Source organism: Netta rufina (genome assembly GCF_964035555.1).
Source record: "Netta rufina genome assembly, chromosome: 3".
NCBI classification, from domain to species: Eukaryota; Metazoa; Chordata; class Aves; order Anseriformes; family Anatidae; genus Netta; species Netta rufina.
In genome coordinates, this window is record NC_140125.1 from 45880332 (window position 1) to 45895216 (window position 14885).

The 14885-nt window shown below is 40.7% G+C and overlaps 1 protein-coding gene across 1 annotated transcript in view; it reads left to right on the plus strand.

Annotated features, from left to right (window-relative positions):
• Window positions 1–4353: 4353 nt before the first annotated feature.
• Window positions 4354–14885, plus strand: part of THBS2 (thrombospondin 2) — a gene marked incomplete at both ends in the record, with an annotated part of 28776 nt that continues 18244 nt past the window's right edge. Inside the window, 7 exons of the mRNA XM_084285057.1 lie at window positions 4354–4423; window positions 5340–5896; window positions 7199–7283; window positions 11715–11911; window positions 12659–12799; window positions 13062–13158; window positions 14208–14378. Coding sequence (XP_084141183.1) covers window positions 4354–4423; window positions 5340–5896; window positions 7199–7283; window positions 11715–11911; window positions 12659–12799; window positions 13062–13158; window positions 14208–14378 — 1318 coding nt within the window. The remainder of the gene's footprint in view (window positions 4424–5339; window positions 5897–7198; window positions 7284–11714; window positions 11912–12658; window positions 12800–13061; window positions 13159–14207; window positions 14379–14885) is intronic.

Below are 14885 nucleotides of genomic sequence, written 5' to 3' on the forward strand. Positions count from 1 at the left end.
TAACTAACCTCAAGTACTTCCTGTGAAACATGAAACCTCTATCTAATGCTTTCAGAAATTAAAAATAGGAATCATTCATTTATCTTCATTTATAAACATTTAAAAAAAAAAGCATTGATCCATTATTTTGCATATGTGTAGTCTACAGTAAAAAGAAGTTAAAGTTTTTACACAATCAGTGATGTAATTAAGAAGCTCTTGTGGCATTCATCAAAGTAATCTCTCTCTTCAGATGTTTGACTCTGCTGAAGCTACTGGGAAAAATTCATCATGCCAGTCAGACAGCGTTCCAGAATTTTTATCAGCATCAGATGAAAATCCAGGACTGCAGGATAAGACTTGAAGGACTCTTACAACATATTTGTGCAATTAGCTTCATTTCAATGAGTGGGATTGCTTTTGTGTGTGGGGTGAAATGTTGATCAGGACTTCACCCAGCAAAAGTCATGGAATTCGTCTTCTGGCACAGTTCCACAACATCTTCAATGTTGTCAGAAAAGTAGTCCAAAAATTTCTAGTATGTATAGCATATTCCACTTTCTTCAGTGGGATTTCTTCTAATGCAGGAGAGCACAAGTCTTGCCCTACTGTAAGCTAAGACAGAATGTCAGCAATAAACTTTTTGGCAAAAACTAGAACTATTTGATAGAGATCCATCACAGTTCTTTCTGAGACAGTGCGGAACCAGACTGACTGGGGTCCTGACATTCCCCAGTGATTTTCAGTAATGCATGCTTACATGATGCTCACATGATCCAAAATGGCAGTCCTTAAGACTGTTGCAGAAGGAAAAAACAATAATAATAAAAAAGAAAATAAGAAAAAAAAAAAAAAAACAAAGAGAACAAAACAACAACAAACAACACAAACAAACAAACAAAAAACCAGAAGACAGAAAGAGGTGTCAAAGAAATGAGAATTTAAGTGCCTGTGCTTATGTATGATGGGCCAGTCTGAAGCAAAACACAAGAAAGGTAAAACACTGAATGAAACCATTCATATGAGAATGTTACTTCACTAGTGTTCCTAACTGTAAGCAAATCTGACTTTATGATCTCTGTAATTATCACTGCTCATTTTCAGACTCTACTTAAAGAGCAGGTAGATTGAGAAACATGAACACAACTCCGTTTGCATGTATATATTGTCTAGCAGGGGAAAGAAGCATGTGCATTCATTGCTGTGAGCCTTTCTGTCAGGAATCCTGGACTGAAGATGATGTTTACCTCTTTAAAGGTGGCCAGGGAAAAGTAAGCAGTGAGCATTTTCACAGTCGTGGAAAGAACAGAAGCAAATCTGTCGTCTCAAAGGTCATCATCCTATATATAAATCACTCAGCTTGAAACAATATGCTATCAATCTTTCATTCCTTCAACGCCCACAGAGATGGAAAGAAGAGTTTTATTATGTGGTAGCTGGTTAAAAGCAATCAGGATAAAATTTATCTCTTAAGTTTGCACTTTTTTACTGACTTGAAAATTTCCACTGTAAAAAGTGTTCTTATATGAATGTACCAATAGTAAACTGAATTATCTCAGATATCTTCTAGTCTCTTAAACTCTTTGCTGCCATCTCTTCTCCAACTGTGAACCCAGACTACAGTTGTGCCAGTGCTGTTCAAAGTTCTGTGGAAAACGCATTGCACAGCTACATATATAAAGAGTAACTCTTAGTATGGGGGGGGGGGGAATGAGTAAACGCAGTAGAATTTGAGGTTTTGTGAACTTCATTAGCTAGTTTTTTAAATTCTTGAGGTTTCGCAAAACTGAAAACCAAATGTCTTAGGAAGACAAAAAAGCCCTCTCCCTCCTAGCTTGGCTCAGTCCCCTGGACCCTGTGAGAAAGGGGAAAGTTCCTTGGCTCCCACTACCCTGCAAGGCCCAGGCCAGCCAAGTTGGAAGGAGCTTCCATGGCAGAAAGCAAGACAGTGATGCTTGCGTTGGCGTTTTCTGCTCTAGTGACAGACTGAGCCTTTTGAAGTCTTCTGAGTTTTGAAAGAGCAACATGTTTTTCTACTGGAATTTCAAATTGTGTTTAAAACGTTGATGGCTTTCTATTCTTTCTCTGTATTTTTTTTTTTTCTAAAGTATTTGTGGTGTTTATCCACGTATACATTTGATGGGGCTCCACTCTCCGGATTCGTCACACCTCTCAGAGCCCAAATCCATGCCTCTTCTCATCAGCTACAAGATCCTTCCACAGATATTGTGCAAGCCCAGATCAGGCCTCTGCAGTGGGGGTCCTGGTCTTCTCGTTTGACTTCTGAAACTTTTCCATGTTTCAGGGCAGGTTCTGTGGACACACTGCAGGGATTCCTTCTCCTGCTCCACTGATGCCTGCAGCACGATGGCTGCTCCTCAGCAGGGTGACCTGCTGGTGTGTGAGACCTTGTTGTGGAGGCACTTTCCAGTTTTCCACACTGGGCGCAACACCTGAGTGAGATTTCTCATGTGCTCACGTTAGCCTGAGGGATGGCTCCCTCCATAAGAAACATGAAGACAGCCCCAATTCCTTGGGGTCAGCAGGGACCAGTGCTCCACAGGGAGCCAAGAGGGGCCGGGGTGCTTGGGCTCACTTGAGAAACCATTGCCTGACAGGCAGGGGGACAGCGCCCAAGGCAGCCTTTGTGCTGCCGCCGTAACGTAAAAATATTTAAAAAAATGGGATGAAAACGAGAGGATTCGGTGCTGGGGACGGCTTAGCCGAGCCCTGAGCCACTGAGGTGCCGGGGAGCGCCGGCCGGGCCGGGCCGGGCCGGAGGGTCCGCAGTCGCTCTCCCCGCCCGCCGCCCGAGGGGACGGGGCTCCCGGCCGCTCTCGGGGCCCGACGGCGGCTCCCGGGGGCTCCGCAGCGGCCCCTCCGCCTCTCCCTCTCCCCTGTCGCCCCGGGGGGCCCGTCCCGCCTCCCGCACCGCCCCTCCGCAGGGCGGTCGCGGGGCGGTGCGGGGCAGGGGGCCGGGCTCGCCGCCGCCTCGCAGGTAGGCGAGAGCGGGCTGCCCGGCGGGGAGGGGGCGGCGGGGGGCGGATATGGGGCGAGGGGGGGCCGTGTCACCGCCGCCGAGCAGCGAGCCGGGGGCGCGCCCCGGCGCCGCTGATTGACAGCGGGGCCCGGCCCGCAGCCCATAAAGGCGGCGGCGCGGGGCGCGGGGCCGCGGAGGGACGTGCGACGGCGGCTGGGAACCGCGATCCGCTCCGCTGCGCGCCCCGCTCCGCACCCCGCTCCGCCCGCGTCGCCCCCGGAGCAGGCAGAGCCTCCTCGCCCCGGCGGCTCCCCCCCATGCCAGGTGAGGCGCTGGGAGCCGTGCCCCTCCGAGGTGCACCCCCGGGGGGCTGCTCCGGTGGGCTTCGCCCTGGGCTACGGAGCCTGGAGGTTGGGGATGAGGCGACCCGACCTGGGACAGGGACAGGGGTATTTGTTCTGGGCATTGCCCCACGGGGAGGTGCTGGGTGTGCGGGGTGCTGCAGGTAACGCGCATCCCCGGTGAGCGCAGCCCCGTCCGTATCAACAGACGCGAGAAATCAGAGGAGCTGCGGGAAAAAAAAAAAAAAAGAAATCGCTGACAGCTAAAGGTGGTATCCCCGAGTGCTTCCAAAAACGTGTGGAGCGCTGGGAGTGTTGGAGCCGGAGGTGTGTGCGAAGTGAGTGTCTGCCTGTCCAAGCGAGTGAGAGCACACGCGTGTGGAGATGCAGTTACATGGCTTTGCGCCGTACAGCGCCGCGGGGCGAAAATAGCATCGCGTTGGAAGTCACTTTCTCCAGCTATGATTGCGTACAGAGGGTGGTAGGAATGGGTAAATGATATGTGTGTGAGAAGGGGAGAGGCGTTTGTGTGAAGACACTGGAAAAGGCACTGAATGAAAACTATCCCTAGTGATTAAAACTAGCGTTTAGTGAGGTCCCATTGTCCTGCAAGGGTTTTCATCTGAATGAGAAATTTCAGCCTTGTGATCCAACGTAAAGTTGCAGCTACTAATATGCTGTATATCAAACAGTATCATGTGGTCCCTATGCCACCTGATAAAAAGATTGTGCAGAAAAAAATGTAGTTTCTGTGTGGCTTTCTTCTTTTTCTTGTTTTTCTTTTCTTTTATTTATTTATTTTCTGGTAGGGTCATTTACATGAAAAGGAGCCTTACTGTCAAGAGTTCTTCTCCTTTCAACTGATGCCACTTTCCTTCTGGCATCAGTAATGAATAAGCACAACAATAATCAAAAAAGATAGGAATTTGATTTCCTATGTGTAGTTGGGGTATATAATGACAATTCTGCTTACGTTCCTAAGGCAAATTAAAATATTTGTACTTGATAAAGGTTATTTCCCTAATACTTCTTTTTGGTTTATTCATAGGAGTTATGGTGCAGAGGAGTGGGCTGTTGTGGCTTGCTGTCTTGATAACCCTGTGGGTTTCCTCAGATGCTCAGGGTAAGTTCTTAGCGAGATATAGTTAACTCACAAAGCTAAAACTTGGTGTAGAAATAGTCCTATCTGACATACATTAGGCACAGTAAACATATATGACTTTTAAGTGTCTGGAATTGTAGTTACTGAGGCTTTTTTTTTTTTTTTAGATGTATCTAGTTAGTGCTAAATGAAGATTTCCTAATAAATACTTTAAATTTTCTCTTTAGAAATCATTGATTGAAATGTATATAATCTCAGAAGTAATTGTTATTATACTCTTCTCTGCAGTATAAATGTATTGTGCAATAAACAGAATCACTTGGGATGAACTTTTTAAAAAGATGGAATTAAAGAAATAAACCTCTACAGACCAAGTATAACTAGAATGTAATTTGGCACAGCGCCAGGCCATCATTTACATCTGATTTCTTGTCCTGAAACTTTAAAATGCACATCTCTTGCTTCCTGTTGTCACATGGCCACATGACTTCTCATCATTTGATTTTTGTTAGCTCATAGTCAAAATATAGAAATTGGCTCAGCTTCCTTATCCATTCATATATGTAAAAATATCTACTGATTACATCATTACATGCATCTATGCATAGACACATACATGAACATACAGTTCATGAACATTATGTACAATTGTGTATTATATAGTGATATAAATTGTATAGTCATATGTTTAGTTATATGATGGAATACTGATACCTACAGACATAAAAGAAGAGAGGTGTCATGTAAATGAAACTGACAGATAGAAAATACTATTCACCTGCAGAGTAGTAAAGCAACTATGTTTGTGGAGGTAGGAGAGTACCAAATTTGCTCTGCTGTTCTTCATGTGCATCCTGTAATTGCAGTTACTAAGTATAGTGTGCAGAATTGTTTCTTAAGACACTTTTTGTAGTAACATTGTCACACACTTTTTCAGATGGTGACAAGGAAGAGGAGAATACCTTTGATTTACTTCAAATCAGTAACATAAACCGAAAGACAGTTGGAGCAAAATTGTTTCGGGGTCCAGATCCCACTATCCCAGCATACCGTTTCATTCGGTTTGACCATATACCTCCATTTAAACCAGAGAAGCTAAAAAAGATTGTCAAACTCATACGGCAAAATGAGGGCTTTATCCTTTCAGCCACCCTGAGACAGGACAGGCAATCTAGAGGCACCATCCTTGCCTTAGAGGGTCCTGGCATCAGTGAGAGGCAGTTTGAGATAATTTCCAATGGCCGAGCCAACACCCTGGACCTCATCTATTGGGTGGATGGCTTCCAGAACGTGATTTCCCTGGAAGACGTGGACCTTGCTGACTCGCAGTGGAAGAACCTCACTGTGCAAATAACAGGGGAGAACTACAACCTCTATGTTGGCTGTGACCTTATTGACAGCTTCATTCTGGAGGAGCCTTTCTATGAACAGCTGAAAGCAGAGAACAGCAAAATGTATGTGGCAAAAGGGTCCATTCGGGAGAATCACTTCAGGGTAGGTAACCTGGAGGTCTCTGGTGAGGTATCGTAACTGCAATTGCAGTTACGTAACTGCATTGGTGGATCCATATTGCATGAATTTGGGAGTTATTGAAAAGGACTGATAAAGTCTAAGGCCAGGAGATGAGCACACAAATCCTCTTTGTTTTCCAAATGTAAGACTTCTGAATGTCACTTTTTTTTTTTTTTTTGTTGATTTTGCAGAACTCTTTGGAAATAGCTTGAAGACCTATTTTTTAGTTGAAGTATTTCTGTTCAGTTCATAGAACCTGTTGATATTTGTTCAATTTTATTTGAAAAAGATAGAGGAAGAAAAGAATTTTTAATGGAGTTGAAAGGTGTGGTGTTGGACCATACCCTAACAGAATATCTTGATTTGCCAATTTGAATAAGTAACCTTTCATTTCAATTAAAAAAAAAATCAGAACAAAATGTTTTGATTAGTCCTGTTAAAGATTTGTTTTTTTCTTTCTTGCGGAAAGCATTTTGCTTCTCTTTTGTTTTAAAACAAAGCAATTACAATTTCCTATGAAATGAAAATGACTTCCTGTCCATAAAATGATGTGATTTGGTCCATGTACTGTAAGGATAGCTTCTTTTCACTTACAGTTGAAATCAAACTTGAACTTGTGGCTTCAAAAATTTGTAAAGCCCTTTATTTTCCCATCCTATTATGCCATCTAGTAGTCAGTCAGAGCATGACATGCTGGAGAGTGGTTCCATGTGTTGAGTAGTTTTGGCAGGAGGGTCAGAAATTGTTGCTCACAGCCTCTCCATTCCTGCCTCCATGACTAAGTTGTGCTGATGGAACTAGTTCTGGAACTGTACAGTTCAGTGGACCACTGAAATAACAAATAGTCTCAAAAAAGAAAGGAATTAGTTTAAAAATAGATTAAATGAAATATACTGGTCTATTTTTATAGTGTCGTCTCAGGGTAGTGTAAGCACAATTGAAGAGAGTGCATCGGAATGGCTGTCTAAGGACGGAGGTGTGACGGGACAGGAGCTTTCAAAGCTGGCTTTGACCTCATGGCCAATGCATCATAGAACTACAACTTATTACTGTTTTATTATGACCTATTTCAGAAAATGGCTAATTTTGTTGCTTAAAGTATTGAAATTATATATAAAAGAACCATCAATATTTTTTTTAATGCCTTGTAGATTGTTTTATTTTCATATTAACCAGTCAGCTACATCAGTCAGTAGCAAATGGTTGAGACAGATTAGTTATTGGTTAATCCCAAGTCGATCTGATTTTATTTTTTTTTTTTAATTTTCTTTATTATTACTACAGGGTCTTTTGCAAAATATTCAGTTAATCTTTGATACTTCAGTAGAGGATGTTCTACGTAAAAAAGGATGCCAGAGGAGCCAGTCAAGTAAGGCTTTTTTTTTTCCCCATTTATATTCAGTTGACTTTGAAAATGAGAATCGCCAATACTGACTTATTATATTAAAACTGTACAACAGATCTCTTTGAAATTTTAGAGGATTCTTATTTAATTCTTATTTGATGATGAAAAAGAAAGCAAGTTGCTTTTTGGTGGTGAAAGGAACATGCTTGTTAGTTATCTTCCTTCTCTCCAGCCTACATCTTTAGTTCATTCTGCATTGGTTTATAACTCTGAGTCTCTGTTTTGAAGTTGGGAGAAAAGCTGTAAAGAAAAAAAAATAGAAATAGAAGGAAAAATGCATATGTATGAAAGTATCTATCTTCTTCCATGAGAAGATAGATACCTCTCTGATGCCTTGAGCACAAGACTAAGAACATTTTCTGAATTCTGCTCCTGATTCTCAATGGGTCCATGAGCAAGTCTCAAGCATCCGTTTTTAAGACACTGAGTTATTCAACAATGAGTTTCTCAAATGAAATAGGCTTTGGGTTTGAATCCCAGAAGGGTGTTAACCAAAACAACAAAAGCAAAATAAGAAACTATGGAAGGCATGTGTGTGACAGGCTGCCATGTATTCTTGTTAGTCCTGTACGTGCTGACCTCACCAGGAGGGGAGCCCTCTGTGCGTGGGAGTAGATTGGATTCCTCATGACAGAGTAATGAAAATTTGTCAAGTATGCACTAAGGTTTTGCAGTAGAACTCATGGGAGGTGCTATTTTACTTTCCAGCATTTGTAACTGGCAGGAGCTCAGTCAAGACTCAAAGACAATTGATTCCATAAGAACACGGTGTTTGCACAAGGCAGTCAGGACTTTGGGATTTTATTTGAAACTCTTATTATCTGAAATGCCATTATTTCTGTCATTTTGCCAAGACATACGACACTGAGCAAGTCAGTTAAGGAGACTATGCTCTACTTTTTTCCTTGCTTGTACATGCCCTGAAAGTTAAGCAGTAGCAGGTCTTAACTTCTTCAAAGGGAGACAGAGTTCTGAGATTTTGCAATGAGAAGTCTCTAAGATGTATAAATATGCATGTATATATGTATGTATGTGTTCAAAAATTACCTGAGCTTGCTAGTTGTTTTTTAAATCTTGATAAAACATATTGTTTGGTTATTCCGTACATTCCAGAGCTGTGCCTTTCTGTGGGACCTCAGGCGCCTTGCTGTGGGACCTCAGGCACAAGTGTGATGATGTGTTAGAAATGTGTCTTGTGGGCTACAATGGAAGTGGCCTTGGATGGCACAAGTAAGAAAACAAGCCCTCATTTGTTGGTTATCATCTATCCCAGCCACACTGTTTTCTGTACTCAGAAACTACAAACTGCACAGAACTACTGATTATGGGTTTTCAGCCTTGTTGGTGGAAGAAAATGCTTGAGATCTGATCTGTTGTGGGAGAATAGAATATTTATTTAGGTCCAACTGTAATCTAAATAAGAGATGGTTTCAGGAAGGATTCAGTTCAGCTACCCTGCTTCATTTGCCAGGGGAAGCAATATTCCTAGTAACTGAGGTAGAATGCAGAAGGCATATTCAGCGGTCAGAGGCAGAACTGTGTCATTATTCAAGATGCTGGGCTCCCTAGGTGTAAATATATTTAACCAGCAAAACAAATGAAAGAGGGTGTCTTCAAATCATTTATATTACTATTGGTTGATTACCAAAAAGGAAAATAGTTGGACCAAATGTTTTGAAATATCACCAAGTAAAAATGGAATATTTTAGTACAGTATTTCTACTATAAAGAGAAAGCCAATGGGAGCCTAAAGGGATAACTGAGTTTTGCATACTGTTATGTACCTACCTTAGCCACCATATCCAGCAGCATTTTTTAATGCATATTTTATCATGTTTGTGACCTTCCAAATTCTCAGGTCTGATAAATTATACAGGTATTGGTTTTATCCTTCCTGAGAAATACTTAGCAAATAATTTCACACACAGTATTTTTACTTTTATTTTACAATACCAAGAGAACACTGCAAGATGGAAATTACTTGTCTAATGGCAGAAGAGCTCTAATGGCATGCTGTGGTTCGAGGCCATCAGAATGACTTGAGAAGTTTCTTACATGCATGACCGAGATTTTCTGACATTGCCTATCCAGCTTAATTACCACAGATGAAAAGCCATGGGTGATATGCTACTGAGCACAGAATATATAAATATTTTCCCATTTTCCTCACCCACCTATTGAGCTGAGGTACAGGTGCTAAGATGCCAATGAGAGTATCCCACATGGCAGACATTATCAGTGAATTGCCCTCAGCAATGAGGGCACAAAAATCCTGCTGCTTTTTTCAGAACCAGGACTGTGTTTCCCTTATGTATCTTACTGCAGTATGAGAAGGTGAGATATAATGAAAGGGTAGCTTGAGACTGCAGTTGAATTGAGGGTAGGAAAGTATCTCTGTAGTATGGTGGCTGCAAATATTTTAAGCAGTTCTTACACACAGTGCTGAGTAGGAGAGATGACAAAAACATGCCTAAATAGACACATCAGTAAAATCCTTTCTCCAGCTAGATCAACAGAATGAGATTTGCATATGTGAAGGGATGCACATTCTGCTGTTCTGGTTTCTCATTTTAAGATAATCATGTGCTCCTTAGGAAATTAGCAGGAAGCCAGCAGCAGAGAACTGATTTTGCAGTGATCCCCAGGCATCTTCTTTCAGTCGCTGCCAAGTACCAGTAGGAAGTGTGGATTTAGCTCTTCTAACATAGTTTTGGTTTATGTTTCCTGCTGAGATTGCAGCTTTATTAATGTCCTTAGAATGTTCCGGTCAAGGCACACTCCATGTTGGCTTGAAAAATATGAAATTAATGACCTGAGAAGTGCTATGGGGGAATCTGAGAAACCTGGTGTTTCAGTGTGGTAGGAAAATTGCATTCTTTCCAGGGAATCAAAAAGCAGTTGAAGTAAACAGTTATGACACAGAGAAGTCTGATCCGTTATGTGGTATATCGGTTTTCTTCCATCCTGTAAGTGAAGATAGACAATTATATAAATGCTGGAACACTGCAAATAATTTATTGTAGACAGTGGCTAGCAACAGATACTCCATAGCTAGTAATAGAAAATCACATCAAACCAAACATCTTAAATACAGTTGAGAAGCAATTATTTAATGTCATCTTTTGGGTTGGTTCTTTGTTCTTTTCTTTTTTTTTTTTTTTGGCTTCTAAATGAATAGAGAATAATGCTGCTCCCATTTTCATTGCCTGTGCATTTACATCTAGCAGTTCATATACGATCAAGCATGAAATCAAGCCATAACTTTTTTTTTTAGCATTGCCACCTTCCGTGGCTTGTCGACAGTGAATGGTATTGGGGTGTTCAGAAGGATATGTTTTACAACTCACAATCCTCTGCTAATTTCTTCTTTTTAAATTGCTATATCCTTTACTTCTCTCTTTTGTTTGGTAACCTCGAGTTATTACAGCATTTCTTTATCTGGTAAACGAATCTTTAGTGAATGATGGGACAGTATGGATTTCTATATAACTGATAGTAAAGTTGAACATGCTGTTGAGTCCTGACGGAAGGCCTATACATGGAAGCCATAGAATATTTACCTGGTGAAGATTTAAATGCTTAATAGAAGACAGATTGTTTTATTTAGTTATGAGTGTTTTATTTCTTTTATTTTTTAATTACTGCTGATGCTTTCTGTTACATTCATTTTCAAGAGTTTGCTATAGACAGGGAGGTCTTTTAAAGTCTGATATTAGAACATGTTCAGTTCTCCCTCTCTAATGCATGAGAAGTTCCGTTTTAATTAAGGTTTGCCTGATGGAGGAATGGCTGGAGTGACAAATCAACCTGATCTTAGGTTCATCTCCATTTCAGTTCAGAATTAAACTGACAATATAACAGCTCCTCTGAGTTTGACACCAGGCAGTGCAACATAGAGCACCCCAGAGGTTGGTTATATATTGCATATTGGTTCAAGTAAACATGGGATATGTGGGCAGAACAATGCCAACGAGCTTCTGTGAGGAGTCTTTTCTTGTGTCTTTTTCCATCATTGAGAAAATACAATAGGTCATGAAAAAAAAAAAAAAAGAAATCTTTCATGGCTCTGAGTGGATGAAATAGGTTTGATTTTCTGTTACTATGTCCTTTTTGATTTCTTCATAAATAAATGTGGTGCAGTGCCCACAGTGTTTTAAAGTGAGCACTGTGTGAGACAGAGCCTGGCTCTTAATTTTGAAAAGGGAAAGACTATTATTGGAACCAGCTGACATCCCACCCTTCTCTTATTCAGGGTATAATATAACATGAAGCTGTTCCAAAAGAGCTGTGTTTAAACTCTACCCATGGGTGCCAATCTGTGATTTCAGCAGGAATCTGTAATCTGTGGAAGAACTTGTTATATACAACTCTTCTTTTTCCCTCTCTTGCTACCAGCTGAAGTGAACACCATCAACGAGAGCACTGAAATACTTCACTTAAGCCCTGCTGTCACAACCGAGTATGTAGGTGAAAAACCAGAGAAGAAGGCTGAGTTCTGTGACCGCTCCTGTGAAGAGCTGGGAACAATGTTCACTGAGCTCACTGGCCTGCGCATTGTGGTGAATAACTTAGCTGATAACCTCCAAAAAGTGGTAAGTACCTCCAAGGCTGAAGAACTGGAAGAGGTCTGTTGTTTGGGGCTCTTTCCTTTCTCTTCCCCGTGGTGCTTTGGTTGATAGATGACAAGGCTAATAGAGGTTTCTATGACCCACATTTTCAAAGTGACTGGTAAGGTAGTTCTTGAGTATGGCTCTTTAATGAAGGCTTGGTTTTCACTGACTGGGTTTAAAAGAACACATGCACATGCACTCACACACAGAAGAAATCAAACCTTTAAAAGATACTGCAAGTTTGGAAATTGAAAGCTAGCAAACTATACTTTACCTGTATACCGTTAAAGCAATGTTACCATGCTTATACATTTCTGAATGCATCAGCAAGTATGCACAAGGTACAAAACCTGTAAGTATATGAGATATATGTAGTAAGTGGGCTGGTAATGTTTTACTGAAGTGTTCAAATCTTTTTCATTATAAATTGATCTTTTCTGAAGGAAGTTTATTAATATTCTGTATGTCTCAAGAGTAAAATCTTCCCACGTAAAGGAAGAAAAACTCCTAAGAACCGCTTTCCCTTGGTACTGGATGAGTGTAGTTGTGCTATTAGTGAAGAATTAATACACAGTATTGCAGTACACGAGGTCATCATCTTCATGTACATATGTAAAAGTGTAGATTTTTTACTGGAAAATTTAAATCCAGTAGTGATTCTCAGTTTTGCCTTGTTTAAAATTATTTGCTTGAAAATGCACTAACTTTTTCATTTGCTTCACCTTCTAGTCTGAAGAGAACCAAATTATGTGGGAATTGATTGGGCCTAACAAAACACTCAAGAACCAGTCTGTTTGCTGGCAGGATGGCCGTGTCTTTGCAGATAATGAAAGCTGGATTGTAGATAGTTGCACGAAGTGCACCTGCCAGGTATGGTTTTGGAGATATTCTGTTCTGCAGAAACAAACAGCAGGTTTAATCCATCTCGACTGTCCAGGTCTAGTCACATTTACAGAGAGCTTGACCTAGACTTATGAAACTTTTTAAAGAAAAAAAGTCCCAATGTTTGTGGCATTTAGAACAAATCAAAGAATTTCTATACACAAAACCTTCTCCAGAAGAAAAAAAAACAACAACTTTATTTGCTTCTCTATGTGAATGTAAGTCAGTATGTTGTTTTCTTCGCCTGTAGGATTCCAAAATTGTATGCCATCAAATAACCTGCCCAGCAGTCTCATGTGCTGATCCATCTTTTATTGAAGGTGAATGCTGTCCGGTCTGCTCAAACTGTAAGTATTTAGCCAAAGAAAAAGAAAGAGTGGTTTTCAAAGCCACTAGTACTGGTTGGAGAGATCAAAACAAGAAGTAAAACAAGTAAGAATAAATTAAAAAAAATAAATATTTGTGTGAAAGGATCACATGAAATAACTTTGCAGCTCAAAGTTACCTTCTGGAGGAGTTGTGCTTTCTTCATTAATTAAATTGGTTGCTTAGAAGTAAGCTGGTAACTTGCATAGCTAAGTTGGATGCTAAAGGTAAGATGCATACCCCTCCCCAGTCATATTTTCAAAGGCTAGACATTCTGCTTCTTAGTTGTTTGCAACAGTATACACTGTAGTTCCTATTCCATTCTGCCTAATTAAAACAGACTAGCATAAGTTAGGACATCTTTTTGCCTGCTTTGAACAGGATGGCATGTTAATTTAAGACAGAATTGCAGGCTGTGGCCTAGGCTTTGGAGTGATAGTTCTAGTAATTTTACTAAGTCTTCTTTACTTACTATATCTTTACTAAGTCTTTTGCTAAGGACTTCAGTGTGAGTTAAGTACTCTTCACTCTGTACGGATCAGATCTATTACAGAAGGAAACAGCTCTACTTCAGTTGCTTAGATGTTCTAAATAAAAATGCATTGGAATAAACTCAGTATTTTTACCTGTTCAGAGCACAGAGCACATTCTTGCAATGTGCTCTTGATAATGTTCATGGTAATGTTGTGTTCAGAGGTGGGGCCATGTGTCATCATACTGACATATATGCTCAAAGGTATATGGGAATTGAGTGTCTCAGTGCATTCTAGAGGTAAGATTTCCTTCTTCCTTCAGGGGTCAGTGCCTTGTGCAAGCGCACCGCACACAGGGAGGTTCAGGATCTAATCTGGGCTAACCACTCATTTTCCTAAACCACATTTCCCTAACTTCAATGGTAGCTCAAATTAGAAAGAGAGATCTAAAGGAGAAGGCATATATTATACAGTGAAAGGGAAGTGAAAATCTTCCCAGTAAGGTAATAGAAGCAACATTTCATGCTAAGTACTTTTTTGTATCTTTTGCTTGCCAGCTGATGACAGTGAGGAAGGCTGGTCACCCTGGTCAGACTGGACAAAGTGCTCAGTTACCTGTGGCTCTGGGACTCAGATGCGAGGAAGATCGTGTGATGTCACCAGGAGTGCTTGTACAGGCCCACACATCCAAACAAGGATGTGTAGCTTCAAGAAATGTGACCATCGCAGTAAGTAATAAAATTTCTCTCTTTTTTTTAAAGCTTCTTTTGACTTCTCTAAGGAAAAATAAGCTTAGCTTGGATTTTCTGTGAACACTTATTCACAGTTGGCATATGAACACTCATATGCATAATTAAAGTAGCTATCGTTAGATTCTTTATCTCTCCCCTTTCAAATATTCCTTCTTTTACTATCAATGTAGTATCTATGTGCATTCTGGGCACTCTATTAATTAAAAAGATAGTACATCATCTTTTCTTACACATTATAAACTGGAGTCTCTTTTTTGAAGTGGAGATAGCACTCGGTTCATATTTGCAATAGCTGGAGTCCTAGGTTTGATCTGCTATTCATTCACGATTATTGGCCCATTCAAGTATCTTTGCAGTGTTTAGGAATTCAGTATTAAAAGGATCATACTCTTTCCCCAGAACTGTAGTTTATCCAAGCTACTGGAGTACCTGAGGCTGTTTCTGAAGCAGCTAATTGTTCAAATATGCATTTTAAATATTTGT